Source organism: Nuphar pumila, chromosome 5 (genome assembly GCF_984573655.1).
Source record: "Nuphar pumila chromosome 5, dmNupPumi1.hap1.1, whole genome shotgun sequence".
Taxonomy (NCBI): Eukaryota; Viridiplantae; Streptophyta; class Magnoliopsida; order Nymphaeales; family Nymphaeaceae; genus Nuphar; species Nuphar pumila.
The window spans coordinates 17,375,400-17,395,118 of record NC_143253.1 but is presented as its reverse complement, the minus strand read 5'-3'; the positions used below and the strand labels follow the sequence as shown (position 1 = coordinate 17,395,118).

The following is a 19,719-nucleotide window of genomic DNA, read 5'->3' as shown; positions in this document are numbered from 1 at the left end:
GAACCTCTTTAAGGTTACCTTGAATAAGCCTGTCATTAGCGTGCGCCATGAGTCGTTCGCTGTAGACTTTTTTGGGGCCCTCAGCCAGTTCGCAGTTGCAAGCACTGACAAATTATTTTGAGAACATGACTTCTCTCGTTCTGGTGAGTTGTTTGGATGACTCGCAACAATGCTATTTTTGGCAGTTTTTAATAAATTAGTGAATTGTATTTTGGCGGATGTGTACACCATTTTGCGCATTACAATCCTCGATCTTCAACACTTTCTGTCGTCCTTGACCCCCTTAACCAGACTAATCTTGTTTGGTTTTTGTTCTTAGTTTTGTTTATGTGCTCTTTGCTTGTCTGAGCCTGTTTTGCGCTGTTGTCATGTTTAATGTTTCTTGACCCTTTTGGTAATGCTGATGTTTATAGTTCATCTTTCTCTCTCTCTCTCTCTTTATATATATAAAATTACCAAAAGCACCCTCACCCGGCACCTCTTAATGATGGTATCATTCTTTCATGGGTTCCTTTGTTTCTGCTCCTAAGGGAGCCTGGGATGGCGACCTTGGTGGCTTCCCCGTGACCCCAAAATAAAAGGTCCCATTTTCCTTCCTTCCTTCCCTTTGTTTGTTCCTTGGCCTTTTTTTCATCCTCACTCTATCCAATCTCTCCTTATTCCTTCGCCCTTTTTCGTCCTCCCTTCACCCAATCTCTCTCTCATCCCCATTTTCACCCCCCCAAAAAAAAAAGAAAAAAGAAAAAAGAAAAAAGAAAAGAAGGAAAGAGGATAGAAGAAGGCGGCAGAAGAAGAGGGGGAGGATAGTTTTTCTGGGCTGCGGAGAAAATCCCGCCAAGGGATTCTTTATATGTATGGAATTCGATAACATTGAGTGCATCTCATCGTCCGATGGGATCGATGAGGAAGAGCCGTACTTGTCGAAGTCTCACGTCTCCTCCACAATCTCCCCCCCCACGAGCGTCCATGAACTCCTCGAATGTCCTGTCTGTACCAATTCCATGTATCCACCTATTCATCAGGTGCCAAATTCTCCCCTTCTCAAAATTTCCTTCATTGGTGGGTGTTGCTGTTTCTTGTATTTTTCTTTTGTGGGTGTTCTCCGTTTGTTGGTTTCTGTTGGTTATTGGATGGAATGTGGCGTTATTCTTTCCTTTTGATTCTACCATTTTTTTGCGATTTTTGGGTGTTGGTGATTTTGGTGAGTTAATTTGTTGAGATGTTGCTCAAATTCTATTTTCTATCACAGGTTGTTTTTTGAATGCGGAGATTGTGAGTGTTTATTTGCTTGGGCAGTTGTTGTAGTCCCTTCTTGATCCCTCTTTCTTTTGTGGTTATAGACCATTCTTTCGAGTTATTACTTTATTATTTTACAATTTGGTTGAGCATGCTTTTCTCCGCCTATTCACCCCAACATTTCTGATGTAAGTTTTTTTCCCCTTTAGCTTTAGTTAATTAGCTTGATTACTAATTTTCCTATCTACATTCTTCTTATTTTTGTCTCTAGTGTTGTGAGATAAAAAGTGGCTTTTGTCTTCCCAATTTTTTATGAGTAATGATGATTGAAGTTTTCTCCTCTTTTTCTGTAAGTTCGTTTAATTAAATGTGAATCAATTCTCAAAATTTTAGTTGATTTTCGATTTTTTGTTTTGTATGGTTTGATTTCGTTTTACCTTTCTGTTTTATTTTTTTTTCTCCTCTAATTGGTTTTGAAGTTTTTTGCATTACTTACATACCAATTCTCGTCATCTTTCCTTACAAAATCTGTGGCGCCTTTTGATCTTTATGTTTTCTCTATTGGTTTGCACAAGGTGCCGTAACCTCAAGTGATGTTATGTTTTCTGATAAGTATCTTAGGCTATCACACATTTGTGTTGAATTATGAGTTTATATCTAATCTTCCCTTGCCTTACCGTATTTACTTATTTTGGCTTTATTTCCTTCTTTCTGGGTAGCTGTACATGTTGTCTTTGCAATGTCATAATCATGTTTCCTTTTTCTTTCTTCTTTCGATGAACAGTTATATGCAGTTCAAATTGTTGAAATCTTTCCTGGACATGGAGATGTAAATTACTAGCTGTAGGTTTAGTTAAACTATGATTTTACACCATTTATTGAAAACATTGCATTTTGAACATTTGTTTGGATTAGTAGTTGTCTTACAATTTTATGTACCTAGGATCAAGTTTTAACTATGGAGAATTTTCATAGTAAATTTGGTGGCAGATAATATCATTAGATACGTTCTATTACCGTAACATTCTTTCTGCTGGATCTTTTGATATTTCACATTTCTTTGTTCCTGTTTATCACAAAGGTTATAGTTTTCCACGACTGGTGCAAAGTTTTTTGAACTCTTTTTATGTTTACTGTTCTTTAGATGTCATTTGGAAGGGATATGGATTATAATAAGCTACCAGATTGGCAGATTCTGATTACTTTCTTAGTCAAGTAAAGGCAGCTTAACTATTGTTTGTTGAAAATGCAGCAACCTCCACAACTATAGTGAAAAGAACTGTAAAATTTGTCATGAAATTGCTAACAGAAACTTCCATTATTATCGATGTGCTATTGATATGTGGCTTTTACGCTTTATGTAATTATCACTTGGTTGTACCATTAATGTTCATCTTTTATTTGCTGCTGTTGTACTAAACAAGCATGTTGTTCTTTTCCTTATTTATGCTGTGATAATTCATTTTTAAATGATCAGGCTTCAAGATTTAGTCTCCAATAGATGCTTAGGATCCATATGGGGAAAAGAAAATTGATAGCCAATGCTAAGTTCCATACACTTCAGTTTATATCATTGTATATAAGCACAATTTTGAGTTTCTACTCACCTAAAACTTTTTCGGCTTGGTTATAGTTATAGTGCCAACCATCTAGGATGATGCTTCCTTTATTATGCTAGGCCCTTGAACTTGCCATACTTGTATTTGTAGCACATAATGGATGTTATTTAATAAAAAAAACTGTTAAAATTTGATTATATATATATCAAGGGTATTTTTGTTATTTCCTCTACTGTAATAGGGACAGCCTAGTAGAGGCTGTTTTGTTTCTTTTTGCTTTTTTATTTTGCTGTTTTTCTATTTTCTATTTTTTATTTTCTGTTTTTCAGTCAATATGACTGTTCGGGCAGTCCAACTAGCTGTTGGACTGTTCCCAACAGTCATATTTATGACCGTTGGAGGCAGTCCAACAGCTAGTTAGACTGCCTTCTTTTGTTGTTGCTTGGCTCTATAAATAGGGCCATTGTATCTATTGTAAAGTATGCTTGACTAAGCATTTTGTGAATTAATACAATCATATTTTTTACTTTTGGCTCTCTTGTGAAGTGTTATTGTGTATCTCCTTTGTGGTAGTGTATTTGGTCCATTAGTGACCACTTTGTGTTTGTGATTTCTTGTAGCCCTTAGTGGTCATCTATTGTAGTTTTGCTTACTTCATTTCATGGTATCAGAGCCTTAGGTTCTTGTAATTTGAATTTTTTTATTAAGCTTCTCTCTTGGTGGTGAATCTGCTGATCATCCTCTTCCTCCTAGAAGACTTATCTCCTTGATCGTGAACATGAGTGAAAGAGAGTTTTTCATCATCTCCTTCAAGCTTAATGAGAACAACTATTTGACGTAGTCAACTGGCATAGAAAACCACATCAAAGGGAAGAAGTTATGGGGTTTTGTTAGTGGGTCCACTTCCGAACCTCAATTGAAGCTAATAAGGAAAGAAGAAGATCAAGGGGAAAGCACTCTCTGTTGAAAAAAAAGGGCAAGCTTTGAAAGATTATCAAGTTAAGTTAGATGATTGGGAAGTGACAAATGCTCAAATCCTTTCATGGTTTATAAATATCATGAAAATCAAAATCACCACCAACATTATCAAATTCAAGAAAGCATGTGACACATGGGTCTTTCTCAAGGGTACATTCATTCAAAGAGATATGACCTGTCTATACTTTCTCCAAGAAAAGGTGCGTACTACCAAACAAGGAGATAAAAGTGTTAGAAACTACTATGGTCTCTTATCTCCTATATGGGATGAACTAGCCATGCTTGAACCCAAATGAGAAGAACCAATAATAGAAATGAGAGCAAAACAACTTGAAAGAGAAAACATTTTCTGTTTCTTGTATGGCCTTAGATTGAAATTTGAGCAAGTACGATCATCTCTTCTTCATAAAACTACACCTCCTCTTATAAGTGAAGCTCTTGCCGAAGTATGTCAAGAGGAGACAAGACTTGGCATATACAAGTCAAATGAAGAGGTTCTTGCTGTTAAAAGGCTCGAGAACCATGTGAGGACGTATAAACCTCTTCACTTTGAGAAAAGAGGAGATTTTGAGAAAAAATTTAATGGAGTAAGGAGAATTATTTGTCACTTTTGTAATGAATCGGGGTAAATAAGATGAGAATGCCCTAAACTCAAAAAGAAGGTAACCACAGTAAGTGAAGAAACTCCCAAACAAGAAGAGACAAGCAAAAGAGAAAGTGACATCAAAGACTCGTCTATTGCTCAACTTGAGGAGGCTATTCAACAATATCTAAAAGCTACCCATCTACTTTCGGTGTTGCTGTGTCTACATCTTCTCCGGGTAAAACTTCTTTGATTTTGGATTCGGGAGTTTCATTTCATAGGATACCTAGTGAATCCCTACTTTTCGATTGTACCAATTTTTATTTTTCACGTGTGTCCACCATCGATGGAACCTTGATGTTAAAAGTATATGAAATTTAAAAATCATTTTAAAAGATTCCAAAGAATTTTTCGTTCCAAGAGTTAGTCATTCCAAAACTTAACTTTAACGTTTTCTCAATTTTTAAAATTTTTGATTATGGGTGTAAGGTCTTCTTCTCATCTAAGGCTTGTTCGGTGCAAGATCTATAGTCAGGGAAGCTGGTTGGGCAAGGCCATAGGAGAGATCTTTATTATATGAACTCTTTATGTCTTTCTAAAGACACTCTTCATTCATGAGGTCTGCTTCTTCTTGAACCCATTCATCCAATACATCGAAGTTCTCTAAACTGATGGGATCAAACTATTCTTTGTGCCTCCTTGATGACAACTTTTGTATTTGCCTAAAAAGATAACATGAAAATTTAAAATTAATTGAATTTTATATGCATAAAAAAACATTAAATAATACATGAATATGACAAATAAACTTTATAAATTTAAAATTACATTGGCCTTAGTCGTAGGTTATAGGGAACGTACACGAGGTCATTGACCCTTTTGTGCTTTAATTTGTTTCTTCGCTTTGTATGAATCTGCTCAAAGACGCTCCAGTTTCTTTCACATCCACTTGCACTGCATGTTTGACTTAGGTTGCGAATAGCAAAAGCTCTTAGGTTGAGAATATCACTTGCAAACCTAGTCCACCACATGTCTGAAAAAACAAGAAAATGAGAAATCAATAAGACAATAACTGATACAAGTCATACAAAACATCATAACTAAATAACAATATGAAATTAAAATTGAAATAGACAAATAAATTACTTGGGAGCATTGTGGTACGGTTTCACATTGCTGTAGGTCTCACTATATCATACAAGGCATTGTCGTAAATTTCCATTTCCTTATGAATCCGATCTTCAATGCTATAATCAAGGTTCAACCTTTCAATACAATCTAAACGACTCTTGTTGACTTTCCTTTCCATCTTAAATGTAAGGGAGTATCTAAATGTAGGATTTAAATAATACTCTACAACATTAAGAGGTTGATGAAGTTGCCCAGTCTACCTATGGTCAATGATGTTTTATATAGGCAAATACATTTTTTTTCCATTTAAATTATCTCTAACCACCTCTTTTGCCTTATCTATAGCCTCATAGAGATAACCCATAGTTGGTTTTTCTTCACTGTCAATCTATCAAAGCACCTTTACCAAGGCTATGCTTATTCTTAACAACTTAATACATGAATCCCAAAATTCACCTTTAAATACAATATCTACAATTTCTCTTGGTTTTCTTTTTTGGGGATGGGGATATGCATTCTACTTATCTAAAGAAAACATCTTTTTAAGTGCACTTCTATTCTTTACAACACACTTCTATTCTTTACAACTCTATGCACTGTAAAAAATTCGTACCAAATCTAGTAACTGCACTATAAATCAACTCAATACCATTAGTATACTTCCTAATTAAGTTCAAAACCCATGCATGATTATAAATAATTTTTGTAATTTCTTGGCAGCATTCAATTGTATGTCGTATTTCATTCATGCTGCCAATGTCCTCAAGCATGAAGTCTATGAAATGGGCAGCACATGGGGTCCAAATAATGACCCATAATTTTCTGCCAGTTCTTTACCTGCTGCCCTATAATTCACTGCACTATTAGTAATGAACTGTACAATGTTTTGAGGCTGAACCTCTTCCATAACCTGTTAAAAAACCCTTAGCAATGCATCTATTCGACGCGTATAAGACAAATCAATTGATTTTAAAAACATAGTTTCTTTGGGACCAATGTTATAAAAACGTTGAGGCGTAGCATAGCGCTCCACCAAAAATTGAGGCATAAAGCGTAAGCCTCATTCTTTTTTTTTTGAAAACTTAAAAAAAACTTTAAAAAAATATATAAAAATACCAATAAATTAAAGAAATGCTTTATTGATGAAGCAACAACCAATAAGAAATAAAAAATCTCAAATAAATACCGAAAATATGAGATTAACATATAAAAGTCACATTAATGAAACAACTTGATCTATGTAAGTATTTAAGAAATAAAATATGAGTATTCAATAAAAAATTAAGTAGCGAAATCTCTAACAATCATATTTCTCAACATCATGTCATCATCAAAAACCACATATTAGCATTAACAACCAAATGTTAATGTATTTGTCCAAAACTCTCCAACATGAGAGTGTTACAACCAGTGTTATAAAAAATGCGCCTTGAGGCGCAAATTTTTTTTTTTACAAGTTTTCTGAGACATGATCAACAAGATTTTTGTAGGTTAATCTCATATATTTTCCAGTTATTTCAGTTATGTAATCAGTTTCTTAGTGTATTACTATATTTTAACTTTTGTTGGTTAATCTCATATATTTTTCAGTTATTTCAGTTATGTAATTATTTTCTTAATATATTTTAACTTTTGTTGGTTAATCTCATATATTTTCCAGTTATGTAATAAGTTTTTTAGTTACTTTTATATGTTAATCTCAGATTTTTTAGAATAATCTCATATATTTTAACTTTTGTAGGTTAATCTCATATATTTTCCAGTTATTTCAGTTATGTAATCAGTTTCTTAGTATATTTTAACTTTTATTGGTTAATCTCATATATTTTCCAGTTATGTAATCAGTTTTTAGTTACTTTTATATGTTAATCTCATATTTTTTAGAATAATCTCATATATTTTAACTTTTGTAGGTTAATCTCATATATTTTTCAGTTATTTCAGTTATGTAATCAGTTTCTTAGTATATTTTAACTTTTGTTGGTTAATCTCATATATTTTCCAGTTATGTAATCAGTTTTTAGTTACTTTTATATGTTAATCTCATATTTTTTAGAATAATCTCATATATTTTAACTTTTGTTGGTTAATTTCATATATTTTCCAGTTATTTCAGTTATGTAATCAGTTTCTTAGTATATTTTAACTTTTTTTGGTTAATCTCATATATTTTTCAGTTATATAATCTGTTTTTTAGTTACTTTTATATGTTAATCTCATATTTTTTAGAATAATCTCATATATTTTAACTTTTGTTGGTTAATCTCATATACTTTCCAGTTATGTAATCATTTTTTAGTTACTTTTATATGTTAATCTCATATTCTTTAGAATAATCTCATATATTTTATCTTTTGTAGGTTAATCTCATATATTTTCCAGTTATTTCAGTTATGTAATCAGTTTCTTAGTATATTTTAACTTTTGTTGGTTAATCTCATATATTTTCCAGTTATGTAATCAGTTTTTTAGTTACTTTTATATGTTAATCTCATATTTTTTAGAATAATCTCATATATTTTAACTTTTGTTGGTTAATCTCATATATTTTCCAGTTATGTAATCGGTTTCTTAGTATATTTTAACTTTTGTTGGTTAATCTCATATATTTTCCAGTTATGTAATCATTTTTTTAGTTACTTTTATATGTTAATCTCATATTTTTTAGAATAATCTCATATATTTTAACTTTTGTAGGTTAATCTCATATATTTTCCAGTTATTTCAGTTATGTAATCAGTTTCTTAGTATATTTTAACTTTTTTTGGTTAATCTCATATATTTTTCAGTTATGTAATCAGTTTTTAGTTACTTTTATATGTTAATCTCATATTTTTTAGTACTTATTTGAGATTTTCTATTTCTTATTAGTTGTTATTTCATCAATAAAGCATTTCTTTATTTCTTTATATTTTTAGATATTTTTTTTTAAAATTTTCAAAAAAAATATTTGAGGCTTACGCCTCGCCTTGGTTTTTGGTGGAGCACCTCGCTACGCCTCAACGCTCTTCACAACACTGTTTACAACATTCCCAAGTGCAAATGAAGGACACAAAAAATATATAAATGCCCATAGTCCTATGATATGAATAAATACAAATACATGTATTCCCTGAATGTAAACACCAAATCTAATTGCAAATACAAAGTGAAGAAAATGACAATGTAACAGCAAAAGACATGCTAAAAAAAGGGACAATCAACTGGTAAGATAGTAAAGTCCATGCAGTCAATGTAGAAAATAAAAAGAACAAAAATTCAAATGCTAAGTATCATATTAAAAAAAAAAAGAATAAGTATACAGTGAAACAAAATCTATACATGCAGTTACACATGCTACAGAAAAAAAAAAGTATACTCCCAATAATCCCACAGGATTCATACCATGTAGTTAAACAACAACATGCAACATTTAAAACGAGAGACAGACAAAGCATAAAAAAGGGACATGCAGAGAGAGTGAGAGACGAGAGACCACAGAGTGAGAGATAAACAGATAGAGAGAAAGAAGAGGGAGCGAGAGAAAGACAGACAGATTGAGAGAGAGAGACTACCTGTCGGCGAGAGACGAGGGATGAGAGAGAGAACAACAATTCGTGTTCTTCTTCCTTTCGGCAGAGAGGGACGAGAGAGACAAAGCAGGGAGAGTGAGAGACAGAGCAAGGAGAGCGAGAGACGATACAACAGGGAGAGCAGGGAGAGAGAGAGATTATGGGAGAGATTAGGGGGGAAAGAGAGGCCCCGACCTTAATCGGGACCTCTTTATCCCCAAATAAGGGTCAAATGGGGGCTTTGACCCCATTTGACTCGAGGCGCACGCCTAATGCCTGAGGCGTGCCTGGCCTTGAGGCGTACACCTCCGGGTAGTTGCACCTTAGGCCGCACCTTGAGGCAAGACGCGTCTTTTGCGCCTTGAGGCATGTTTTTGATAATGCTGTTTGGGACAATAGATAAAGAAATTTATCAAAGTCCTCGACTTTCTGTCTGTCCACCCATCTACCATGATGCTACACCCAGTCTTTCTTCATGACTGCCTCATCTTATCACAATATGCCATGACCTGAAAATGAAATGAATTTGCTGCATTGAAAGAAATGCAAGCATCATAAAACCATCACCTAACTGCGACATTCGCCTGCTCGACTAAATGCTGAGGAGTCATAGCAATACGAATGTTGGATTGCGCATCATAAAACCATCACCTAACTGCGACATTCGCCTGCTCGACTAAATACTGAGGAGTCATAGCAATACGAATGTTGGATTGCGCCCTAAGAGCAATCTTAGGAGGAAAAACACTCCTAATTGAGCCTCTAGATCTACCTTCTCTCAAAGAACTCTCTCTTGTAATAAAATAAGAAGACTTTAATCACGAACCAAAGGTTCTCCAATCTTCAACAAAAGTGTTCTCTCAAGGAACACACTTAACATCCACAAAGAGAACCACAAAGTGTTCCACAAGATCACTTTCACAAACTCCACAAAGGGGATAAAAAATATAATTTATTAACAAAGAGAGTGTGCCAAAATGCTTACAAAATAAAGGGGAGAACACCCCTATTTATAAACAAGGGAGAGAAGTGAGAGAGAGTAGAGAGGGAGCAAGGCTCCTAATGGCTAGAAATTCAAGACATTGGGAGCAGTCAAACTTAGTTTGACTTCTCCCTATATTACATATATTATTTGTATGCTTAATAAATATACATGTAATATATATTATATATACAAGTATATATATACATGTATACATGTACGTATATATACTACCATATATATATAAGTATAAATGTATGTAGATTTTAACACTCCCCCTCAAACTTACAGTAGGATAACCGAAAGTTTGCCAAAAAGGAAGTGAAACCTAGGAGTAGAGAGAGGTTTGGTAAAGAAGTCCGTCAACTGACACAAGGCAGATCAATCATTCTTTGAAGATATTCCTCTCGAACATAATGACAATCCATTTCAATGTGTTTCTTTCTTTCGTGAAACATGTTAACAGGCCTCTAGAGAGAATTTTTAAGATATCTAATAATACACAAAACAACTCCCATGTGAACAATTGTGGGAGCGTGCTGAAACTGACTTGCTGTGTGTACATGTTCTATATCAGGTTTAGTAATAGGTAGATAAGAAAGAACTCTAATAAGCTGTCTATAAGGAGTTGGATCATCTAGAGGCTCCCCATCATCAATTATCATCTTAACATTTGTTACTTTAGGAGTGTCAACTTTCTTATTATCTGATATTCCAGACCCGAGAATAATATCAGAAACAAACTTAGATTGAGATAATAAATACCCTCTAGGGGAATAAGCAACTTCTATTATTAGAAAGTAGCGTAAAAAACCCAAATCAGTCATTGCAAAACTAGTTTTAAGAATATTTTTTATATATTGAACTCTCTGTTTGTCTCCTCCAGTGATTATCATGTCATCTACATAGAGTAGCAGAATGACACTACCTGCATTAGAATCCTTAATAAATAAAGCAGTGTTAGTCAAGCAAGATCTAAAATCAATATTAAACATAACTTTGCTGAATCTATCATACCAGGCTTGGGGTGTCTGTTTCAACCTATATAATGCCTTATTAAGGCGAAAAGTCTTTTCTTGAGAAAGACTCATACTAGGGGGTGCCTCTATGTACACTTCTTCTATAAGATTTCAATTTAAAAATGTGTTTTTAACATCCATTTGGTATATAAACCAGTTTTAATCGAATCTACTGCAATAAGAGTTCTAACCGTGGTCATGTGGGCAATTGGTGCAAAGGTTTCTTCATAATCAATGTCATGTTCTTGGAAATATCCGTTTGCAACTAACCTAGCTTTATATCATTCAAGGGTTCCATCACTCTTGGTTTTTATTTTATATACCCATCTACAACCTATATGTTTTTTTTCTAGTGAAAGATTTTGAATATGCCAAGTTTGAGCCTTCTCTAAGGCTTCAAGTTCTACCCTCATACCTTCAACCCATTCAGGGTGTTCTTTAGCACGAGCGTACGACAAGGGTTCTACATATGAGTGAATCAGGGCTATGCATGCTTGATATTTTGAAGAAAATGAATCATAGGATACAAATTTTGATGGAGGTTTTGATATTCTAGATGATTTCCTAATTTGTGATTCATCTTTACTAAAGTTATAGAACTTTTCAAAGTGCACATGAAAGGTTTTGATTTCCCCGCCTAGAATATTGCATACAAGTTTAATCATTGTGGGGCAATTTTTCAAGAAGTTCAAAGTTGCTAATCATGCTTACAATAACAATTGTTAATATCTTGCTTTGAAACAAGGTTAAACAAAAAAGAATACTCGGTTACTTCCTTCGGTTGATCCCTACAACAACAACAACAACAACAACTACGCCTTCATCCCAAAACAATTGGGGTCGGCGATATGAACCAAAAAAGAAAATCATTCTGGGTCCTCCATATGAATCCTTGGTTGATCCCTATCAAAGAAATTTTCTTTTTCGAAGAAGGTAACATTTTGAGAGATGTATAATTTTTTATTTTTAGAATAATAACACCTATATCCTTTTTGGTTATCGGCATAAGGAATAGCTCTAGGAGAAAACTTGTCATTCTTATTAGTAAAAATAAAACATTTGCAACCAAAAATTTGTAATCTTGAATACTCAGGGGAGAGTTTAAAAAGCTTTTCTGTCGGTGAGATATTGCGTAAAGAAGAGGATGGCATTTTGTTTATAAGATAAATAGCAGTCATAACAACTTCTACCCAAAAAACCTTAGGCACATAGCTACCAATAAGTAAAGTCCTTGAAGTTTTAATAATGTACCGATGTTTTCTCTCAGCTAGGCCATTTTGTTGTGGTGTGTATGAACACGATTTTTGATGTGTGATGTTATGTGAGTAGAGATAATTTTTAAATTCTTTTGACAAAAATTATCCCCTTTAATCAGTACGAAATATACAAAATATATTTATTAAATTTATAATTGAATTTTTTTTATGAGATATTACATCTCTATCCCCTTAAAAAATTTTCGTCTACAAAATTATAACGTACCAAATAAGTGTGAGTAATGTTTGCACATATCGGTCCCAGACTCTCAGGTGCACTCATCCCGTCCGTGATGTTGCTAACGCACTTTCACGAACAGAATCGTCCTACTTCGAAGTATTCTCTCCTGGTGATCCACAATCTTCATCGGTCTCTCCTCCGTCGTCAAGTCCAGCCGTACTTCGACTGCCTCATGTTGGATAACATGTGAGGGGTCTGGTACATACTTTTTTCAACATCGAAATGTGGAAAACATTGTGGATATGGAAAAACTGAGGCGGAAGGGCCACTCGATACACTAACTCACCAATCCGCTCAAGGACCTCAAAAGGTCCCATGTATCGAGGACTAAGCTTTCCTTTTTTCCTGAACCTGAAAACACTCTTCGTCAGCGATATCTGAACAAACACGTGCTCGCCTACTGCAAAACTTAGCTCCCTACGCCATTGGTTGACGTAGCTTTTCTGTCGGCTCTGTGCAGTAATCAACTGATGGTGAATCATTCACACCTGATCTGAATAGTGCTGGATTGCCTCTGGAGACTCCACCACTCTAACGCCAACCTTATCCCAACACATCAGGGATCTGAAGGTCTACCATACAAAGCTTCATACGGGGCTATACCAATACTAGCGTGATAGCTATTGTTGTATGAAAACTCTACAAACTTCACATGCTTATCCCAGTCTCGCCCAATCCAGTACGCATGCTCTCACCATGTTCTCAAGAGTCTGGATCATACGCTTTGTCTGTCCATCGATCTGCGGATGAAAAGCTGTACTAAACTTCAGTTTGGTACCCAAGACTTTCTGCAACTGGCGCAAGAAACAAGATATAAAGCGAGGATCTCGATTCGACACGATCGAAAGTGGTACCTCGTGTAGTCTAATGATCTCATCAATGTACAAGTCTGCCAAGCTCGGGCTCACCTTGATTGATAGAAAATGTGCGCTCTTTGTCAGCTGGTCCACTATCACCCAGATAACATCATGTTGACGATGAGTCTTCGATAACCCACTATGAAGTCCATCGATATATCGTTCTACTTCCACTCGGGGATGTCTAGAGGCTATAACAATCCAATAGGCCTTTGGTGCTCAATCTTAACTTGCTGACAAGTAAGATATCGAGATACAAACTATGCAACGTCCCGTTTTATCTCGTTCCACCAATAAGTTCGCTATAGGTCTTTAAACATCTTGGTGCTGCCAGGATGAACAAAATACTTTGACATATGGGCCTCACTCATCAACTTTTCATGAAGAGCCTTCAGAACCCACCATCTGTCTCTGAACATAATGGTCATATCCTCACGATGAAACTACGCATTCGGCTTCTATGCACTCTCGCACAACTTTTCGAAGTCCGGATCAACCATGGTTGCTAGTCGAGGAACCGGTTGCAGGAAGCAATACAGGAAGCGGAAGTGGGAAGCGAGGCACTTTCAAAATTTTAGGAAGCGGGGGACGACTTAGAAGCAAATCAGGAATCGTCTCGAAAGCGACCTAGGAAGTGAGGGGGAAGCAAAAAAAGAGAGAAAAAATAAATAAAAACAAAATAAAAAAATATATAAAAAATGAAAAAACGAGGGAAGCGAGAGGGAAGCGTGGATGAAAGTGCGCTTCCCAAAAAAATTTGGTGCTTCCCAATGCGTTTCGGAAGCGAGACATTTCGTGCTTCCAAAATGCGCTTTGGGGAAGCGAGCTTCTCCACTTGCCTAGGCGTTCCCGGTAACTCTAGGATCAACTGATTATAATACCTCAATGCGATTTATGATCTTGGGTTGTGCTCTCATTTCTGCATAATGGATGCATCTGGCTTCATCTACAAACAACTGCCACTTAACAAGCTCCTCAACTAAGTTCCAACTTTGCCCAATCAAGGTGGCTGTCGAAACCGAAGTCTTCCTATTCAATGCATCAACCACTACATTCGCTTTACCTTGGTGGTAAGCGATGGTAAACTCATAGTCTTTGAGGAACTCTAGCCACCCGTGCTGTCTCAAGTTCAGATCCTTCTGTAAGAAAATATACTTGACTCTTGTGTTCAGATAGAACCTCAAATTGCTCCCGTATAGGTAGTGACACAAAATTTTCAATGCAAAGATAACGGTTGCTAACTCCAAGTCGTGCGTCGGGTAATTCTTCTTATGCATCTTCAGCTGTTGAGAAGCATAAGCGATAACCTTTTTGTGCTGCATCAAGACACAACCTAGTCCGGTTTCTGAGGCATCGTTGAACACTACAAACTCTCTTGATCCTGAAGGTAACGCCAGAACTAGAGTTGAGATCAACATCTTCTTCAGTTCCTGGAAACTCTCCTCACAACATGGTGTCTAAACAAACTTCACTCCTTTCTGCGGTAGCTTCGTCATCAGACAGCTATACGAGAGAAGCCTTGGATGAATGCACGATAATACCCTGCCAATTTCAAGAAACTTCTGATCTCTGTGACCGTCTTCAGTTGCTCCCAAGACAACACTTCTTCCACCTTAGCTGGATCCACCTCAACACCATTCCCTGATATGACATGACCGAGGAACATTACCATGTCGACCCAGAACTCACACTTAGAGAACTTAGCGTAAAACTTATGATTCCTCGGTGTTTGCAGAACGATCCTCAGATGCTCTCTGTGTTCTTCCTTACTTTCTGAGTAAATCAAAATCTCATAAATAAGCACAATAACAAGTTGATCCAGCCATAACCGGAAGACTTGATTCATCAAGTCTATAAATGCTGCTGGGGCATTCGTGAGTCTAAAAGACTATGAAAAACTCGTAATGCCCGTATCTGGACTGGAAAGTTGTCTTCGGGATGTCCTCTGCGTTGATTCGCAATTGGTGATATCCTGAACGAAGATCAATCTTCGAGAATACCTTCACTGTGTGCCACTGATCAAACATGTCATCAATCCTGGGCAAAAAATACTTGTTCTTTACAGTCATCTGATTTAACATGCGATAATTGATGCAAAGCCTCATGGATCTGTCCTTCTTGACAAATAAGGCTGACACACCCCAAGGTGATACACTCAGCTTGATAAACCCCTTGTCAAGAAGCTTCTGCAATTGCTTCTTCAGTTCCATGAGCTCAGCAAGTGCCATACGACACGACGCTCGTGACATCGGTGTCGTTCTCGACATCAATTCGATCGAAAACTCGATCTCACGGTGAGGCGGTAAACCCGGTAAGTCAGAAAACTCGCGAACCACATCTAACTGCACCAATGGTGTTTTCTGGCTATCCATAGCGGACACACTCACCAAGAACACTGCACACCTCTGCTTGTAGTACTTAGAGATCTTCAACGTAGATACGATCTTCACCTCGCCAACCGCCCTAGTCGCCTGAAAGATCAATGCTGATAGATCGGGTCGCTCTAAGCGTACCTTCTTGCCTTGGCAATGAAGTGTCACGTTATGTTGTGATAGCCAATCCATGCCTAAAATGGCATCATAGAATGTCATCTCGAGTATAATAAGATCAGTCGACAACTCATGCCTTTCAATAACTACTCGAACTACAGAGAGATACTTTGCATATTGAGTAGACACACCTATCGAAGACATACCATTTAATACAATCTCTAAGCTAAATGGTGCAATATCAAGTAATCCAACAAAAGAAGAAGATATAAAGGAATGGGTTGTCCCTGAATTAAACATAACATGAGCAAGGTGATTTGCAACGACGATAATACCTTTGATCAGATCACTTTGATCGTTCTGCTCCGTAGTTGTAGTGGCATACACCCGTCCATTTATCTTCCTCTGCTCTTGCTGTTGCAAAGGTCTCTGCTGCTGACTGCCCTGGGCTTCCGACTTGTTCGGTCTGTACTGAGCAATATGTCTAGGCTACTTGCACTGATAGCATAGCCAAGTAAAGAGTGGACACGAGTCGAAGGGTGCCTTCCCTGCTACTGCTTCTTCTGCTGAGAATAGTTCTGGTGGTTTCCCTGTTGAATCTTCTGCTTTTTATTCTGGGCACCTGTACCTTACCACCAGTAGATGGATGCTTCTGAACTCCACCATTATCGTTGCCACCTGACTTTTTGCACTGGACTCCTTTATTGCTTGCACTCATTCATCCAGATTAATAAACAAGCTTGAATACTCCAGTTCAGAGCACAACATGGTGCTAAGCTATGTCACATGGGTGCGGGTGCGGGTGCGGGTGCGGGTGCGGGTGCGACACGGGTGCGGCGCAATTCCAAAAAAATTGGACACGGGGACTCAGCTATATATATATATTAAAAAATATATATTATAAATATATATATTTTTTAAATATTATAATTATATATATATATATATAACAATAAATTAACACATAAAGATTGTAAATTTTAAAGCAAAAAAAAAGCAATTCTTAACAACACAAACTTACCAAAATATAACACATAAAGAAGCTTGTGAGTGTGATAAACAACAAAACTTATCATAAATCTGCCTCATCGTCTGAATTAGAAGGAAGAACAGGATCGAGGTAGTCCATGTTGAGAGTATGTAAATTATGTTCTCCCTCCAAGTCAAAATCTTCTAGATTTACATCCCAATTCTTGGATGATCCACAACTGCATCAAAAAATCACTATATTAGTATCTAACTTAAAACTTTGAATACAAATATGAAATATTTAAATACAAACTTTGAATACAAAGAAAAAAAAGTACCTATACTCTTCTTTGGTGCGGCGAGAAATTAATCGTAGATTTGAGTGAACATATACCAAATCCTCTGCTCTTTTACTAGTGAGTTTGTTTCTTTTAATGTTGTGAATTTGAGCATATGTACTCCAATTTCTTTCACAACAAGATGATGTAGCAGGTTGGGATAACAACTTCATTGCAAGACGTTGCAGATTTGGTGTCTCTGATCCATATGTTGCCTACCAATTAAGGGGATCTTCCTCGTCCCTTGCCACAAGTGCTGCTAAAGAATCAAATCTTCCGGTAGAAAACTTGTCAAACTCACTATTTACAACCTTAAACATGTGAGGATCATTAAAAACTCTTCCCAAATATATCATTCTATTTCTTGATATCTCAGGATCTTCATTTGGAGAAACACGACCAACACCTGCTGTCAACCATTTTTTTGCATAGTATTTTGGATTGAGAGAGTGTGCCATGCAATGCAAAGGTGTATTGCTTTTATCCCATCTTCTCACTAAAACTGAATGTACATGATTGTAAAATTCTGAATCATCAAGTGCAATATCTTTCTTCTCATGTTTAAAAATGATACTTTGAACTTTTTCAATCATATTGTCCCACATTTCATAAATTCTATGAAGCATGAGTACATCTCTGTCAACTTCTCTCAGCATTTCCCAAATAGGCTCTGTAAATTCAACAAAATATGTAATTTTATCCCACCAAAAATCATCACAGATGCATTTTTTGATAGCTTGAGCCTTGACATCATCTTCAGTACGATAAAAATCCCAATCTTGATCAGCCACCATCATCATCAATGCATTCTTGAGTTGCTTAATTCTTTTTATCATAACAATTAGAGAAGCAAAACGAGTTTCAGCAACTTTCAGTAACTTGAGATCAGAATGCCTATTAAATATAGAAAGGGCATGATGATGGTTTACAACAAAATTTCTAATATTTCGAACATCATGCTCTATTTCCTCAATCCATAAGCACATTTCATGTGCATGTGCATCATCTTTTGATGGATTGCATATACTCTTAAGTGCCAAATTTAAACTGTGTGCTGCACAAGGAGTCCAAAAAATATGTGAATATGTATCTTCACTTGCCAAATTCATTCCTGCACGACTGCAAACTGGAGCATTGTCAGTAATGATTTGCACCACACTTTCTTCACCCACTTCTTTTATCACTTCAACAAATAATCTCTTTAAATATTCAGCATCTTTATACTCTCCAGATGCATCAACAGTCTTCAAAAAGATTGACCCATTTAGTGAGTAAGCAATGAAGTTTATCAGTGGTCGCCTTTGTATATCAGTCCACCCATCAGAAACAATCGACACTCCATGTCGTTTCCATGTAAATTTTTGGGTCTCTAGCAAGTCTTCAATTCTATTTTTTTCCTCTGCAAGAATGACTGTTCTTAGTTTTTCTGAACTAGGAGGCACATAACCACTCAAATTTCAATTAGCCAAAGATGTAATCATATCTTTCCAGTATGGACTTCTAGCTACATTAAAAGGAATTGAGCTTGAGTAAAAGAATCGACCAATCTTTTTATCAATTTCTGCTCTTGCCATGTTTTTGAATGACGCTTGTATTGTTTTATTGCTTTCCATCTTTCTTTTCTTTAAAAGCTCTTCTTGTGTATCACTAGCAGTAGGAAAAGACAAATTAATCGAATCGTTTTTCATCTCTGCAATTTTCTTCTTTTCAGCTTCCTCTTGTTCTTTTTTTAATTGCTTTAACATGTCTTTGTCAACCCCAGAACATGCCCTAATTCCTTGACCACGAATATGCAAAAGATGTGCTTTCACACGCGTATAAGAACCTGTGAAAACAGTCTTACATAGATTACAATGAAACTGCACATTCCCACCACCACCACTACTAACTTTTATCCCTTTTGTCACAAGCCTCCAAAGTGGTTGAGAAACATCTAATTCAAGGTTAGAACTTGAACCAAATGTATTGACACTACCGCTAGAACTCGCCATTATATCTGAAAAGTGAAAACTGAAAAGAAAATAATTAAATAAGTAAATAAAATAAAGTTAATAAAACAGGGAATATTGGAGGGGCCGAGCCCCTCTTCTGCGAGCAGAGGGTGCAGGGAGGGGGGCCGAGCCCCTCCTCTGCGAGCAGAGGGTGCAGGGAGGGGCCGAGCCCCTCCCCTGCGAGCAGAGGGTGCAGGGAGGGGGGCCGAGCCCCTCTTCTGCGTGCAAAGGGTGCAGGGATGGGGGCCGAGCCCCTCCTCTGCGAGCAGAGGGTGCAGGGAGGGGCCGAGCCCCTCCCCTGCGAGCAGAGGGTGCAGGGAGGGGGGCCGAGCCCCTCCCCTGCGAGCAGAGGGTGCAGGGAAGGGGGGCGAGCCCCTCCTCTGCGAGCAGAGGGTGCAGGGAGGGGGGCCGAGCCCCTCCCCTGCGAGCAGAGGGTGCAGGGAGGGGGGCCAAGCCCCTCCTCTGCAAGCAGAGGGTGCAGGGAGGGGGGCCGAGCCCCTCCCCTGCGAGCAGAGGGTGCAGGGAGGGGCCGAGCCCCT

The 19,719-nt window shown here is 36.8% G+C and overlaps 1 protein-coding gene across 1 annotated transcript in view; it reads left to right on the top strand.

The window, feature by feature from the left end:
- Positions 1–505: 505 nt before the first annotated feature.
- Positions 506–19,719, top strand: part of LOC149836965 (E3 ubiquitin-protein ligase SINAT5-like) — a 37,629-nt gene continuing 18,415 nt past the window's right edge. The window contains exon 1 of the mRNA XM_090005698.1: positions 506–1,022. Coding sequence (XP_089861824.1) covers positions 855–1,022 — 168 coding nt within the window. The 5' untranslated portion in view covers positions 506–854. The remainder of the gene's footprint in view (positions 1,023–19,719) is intronic.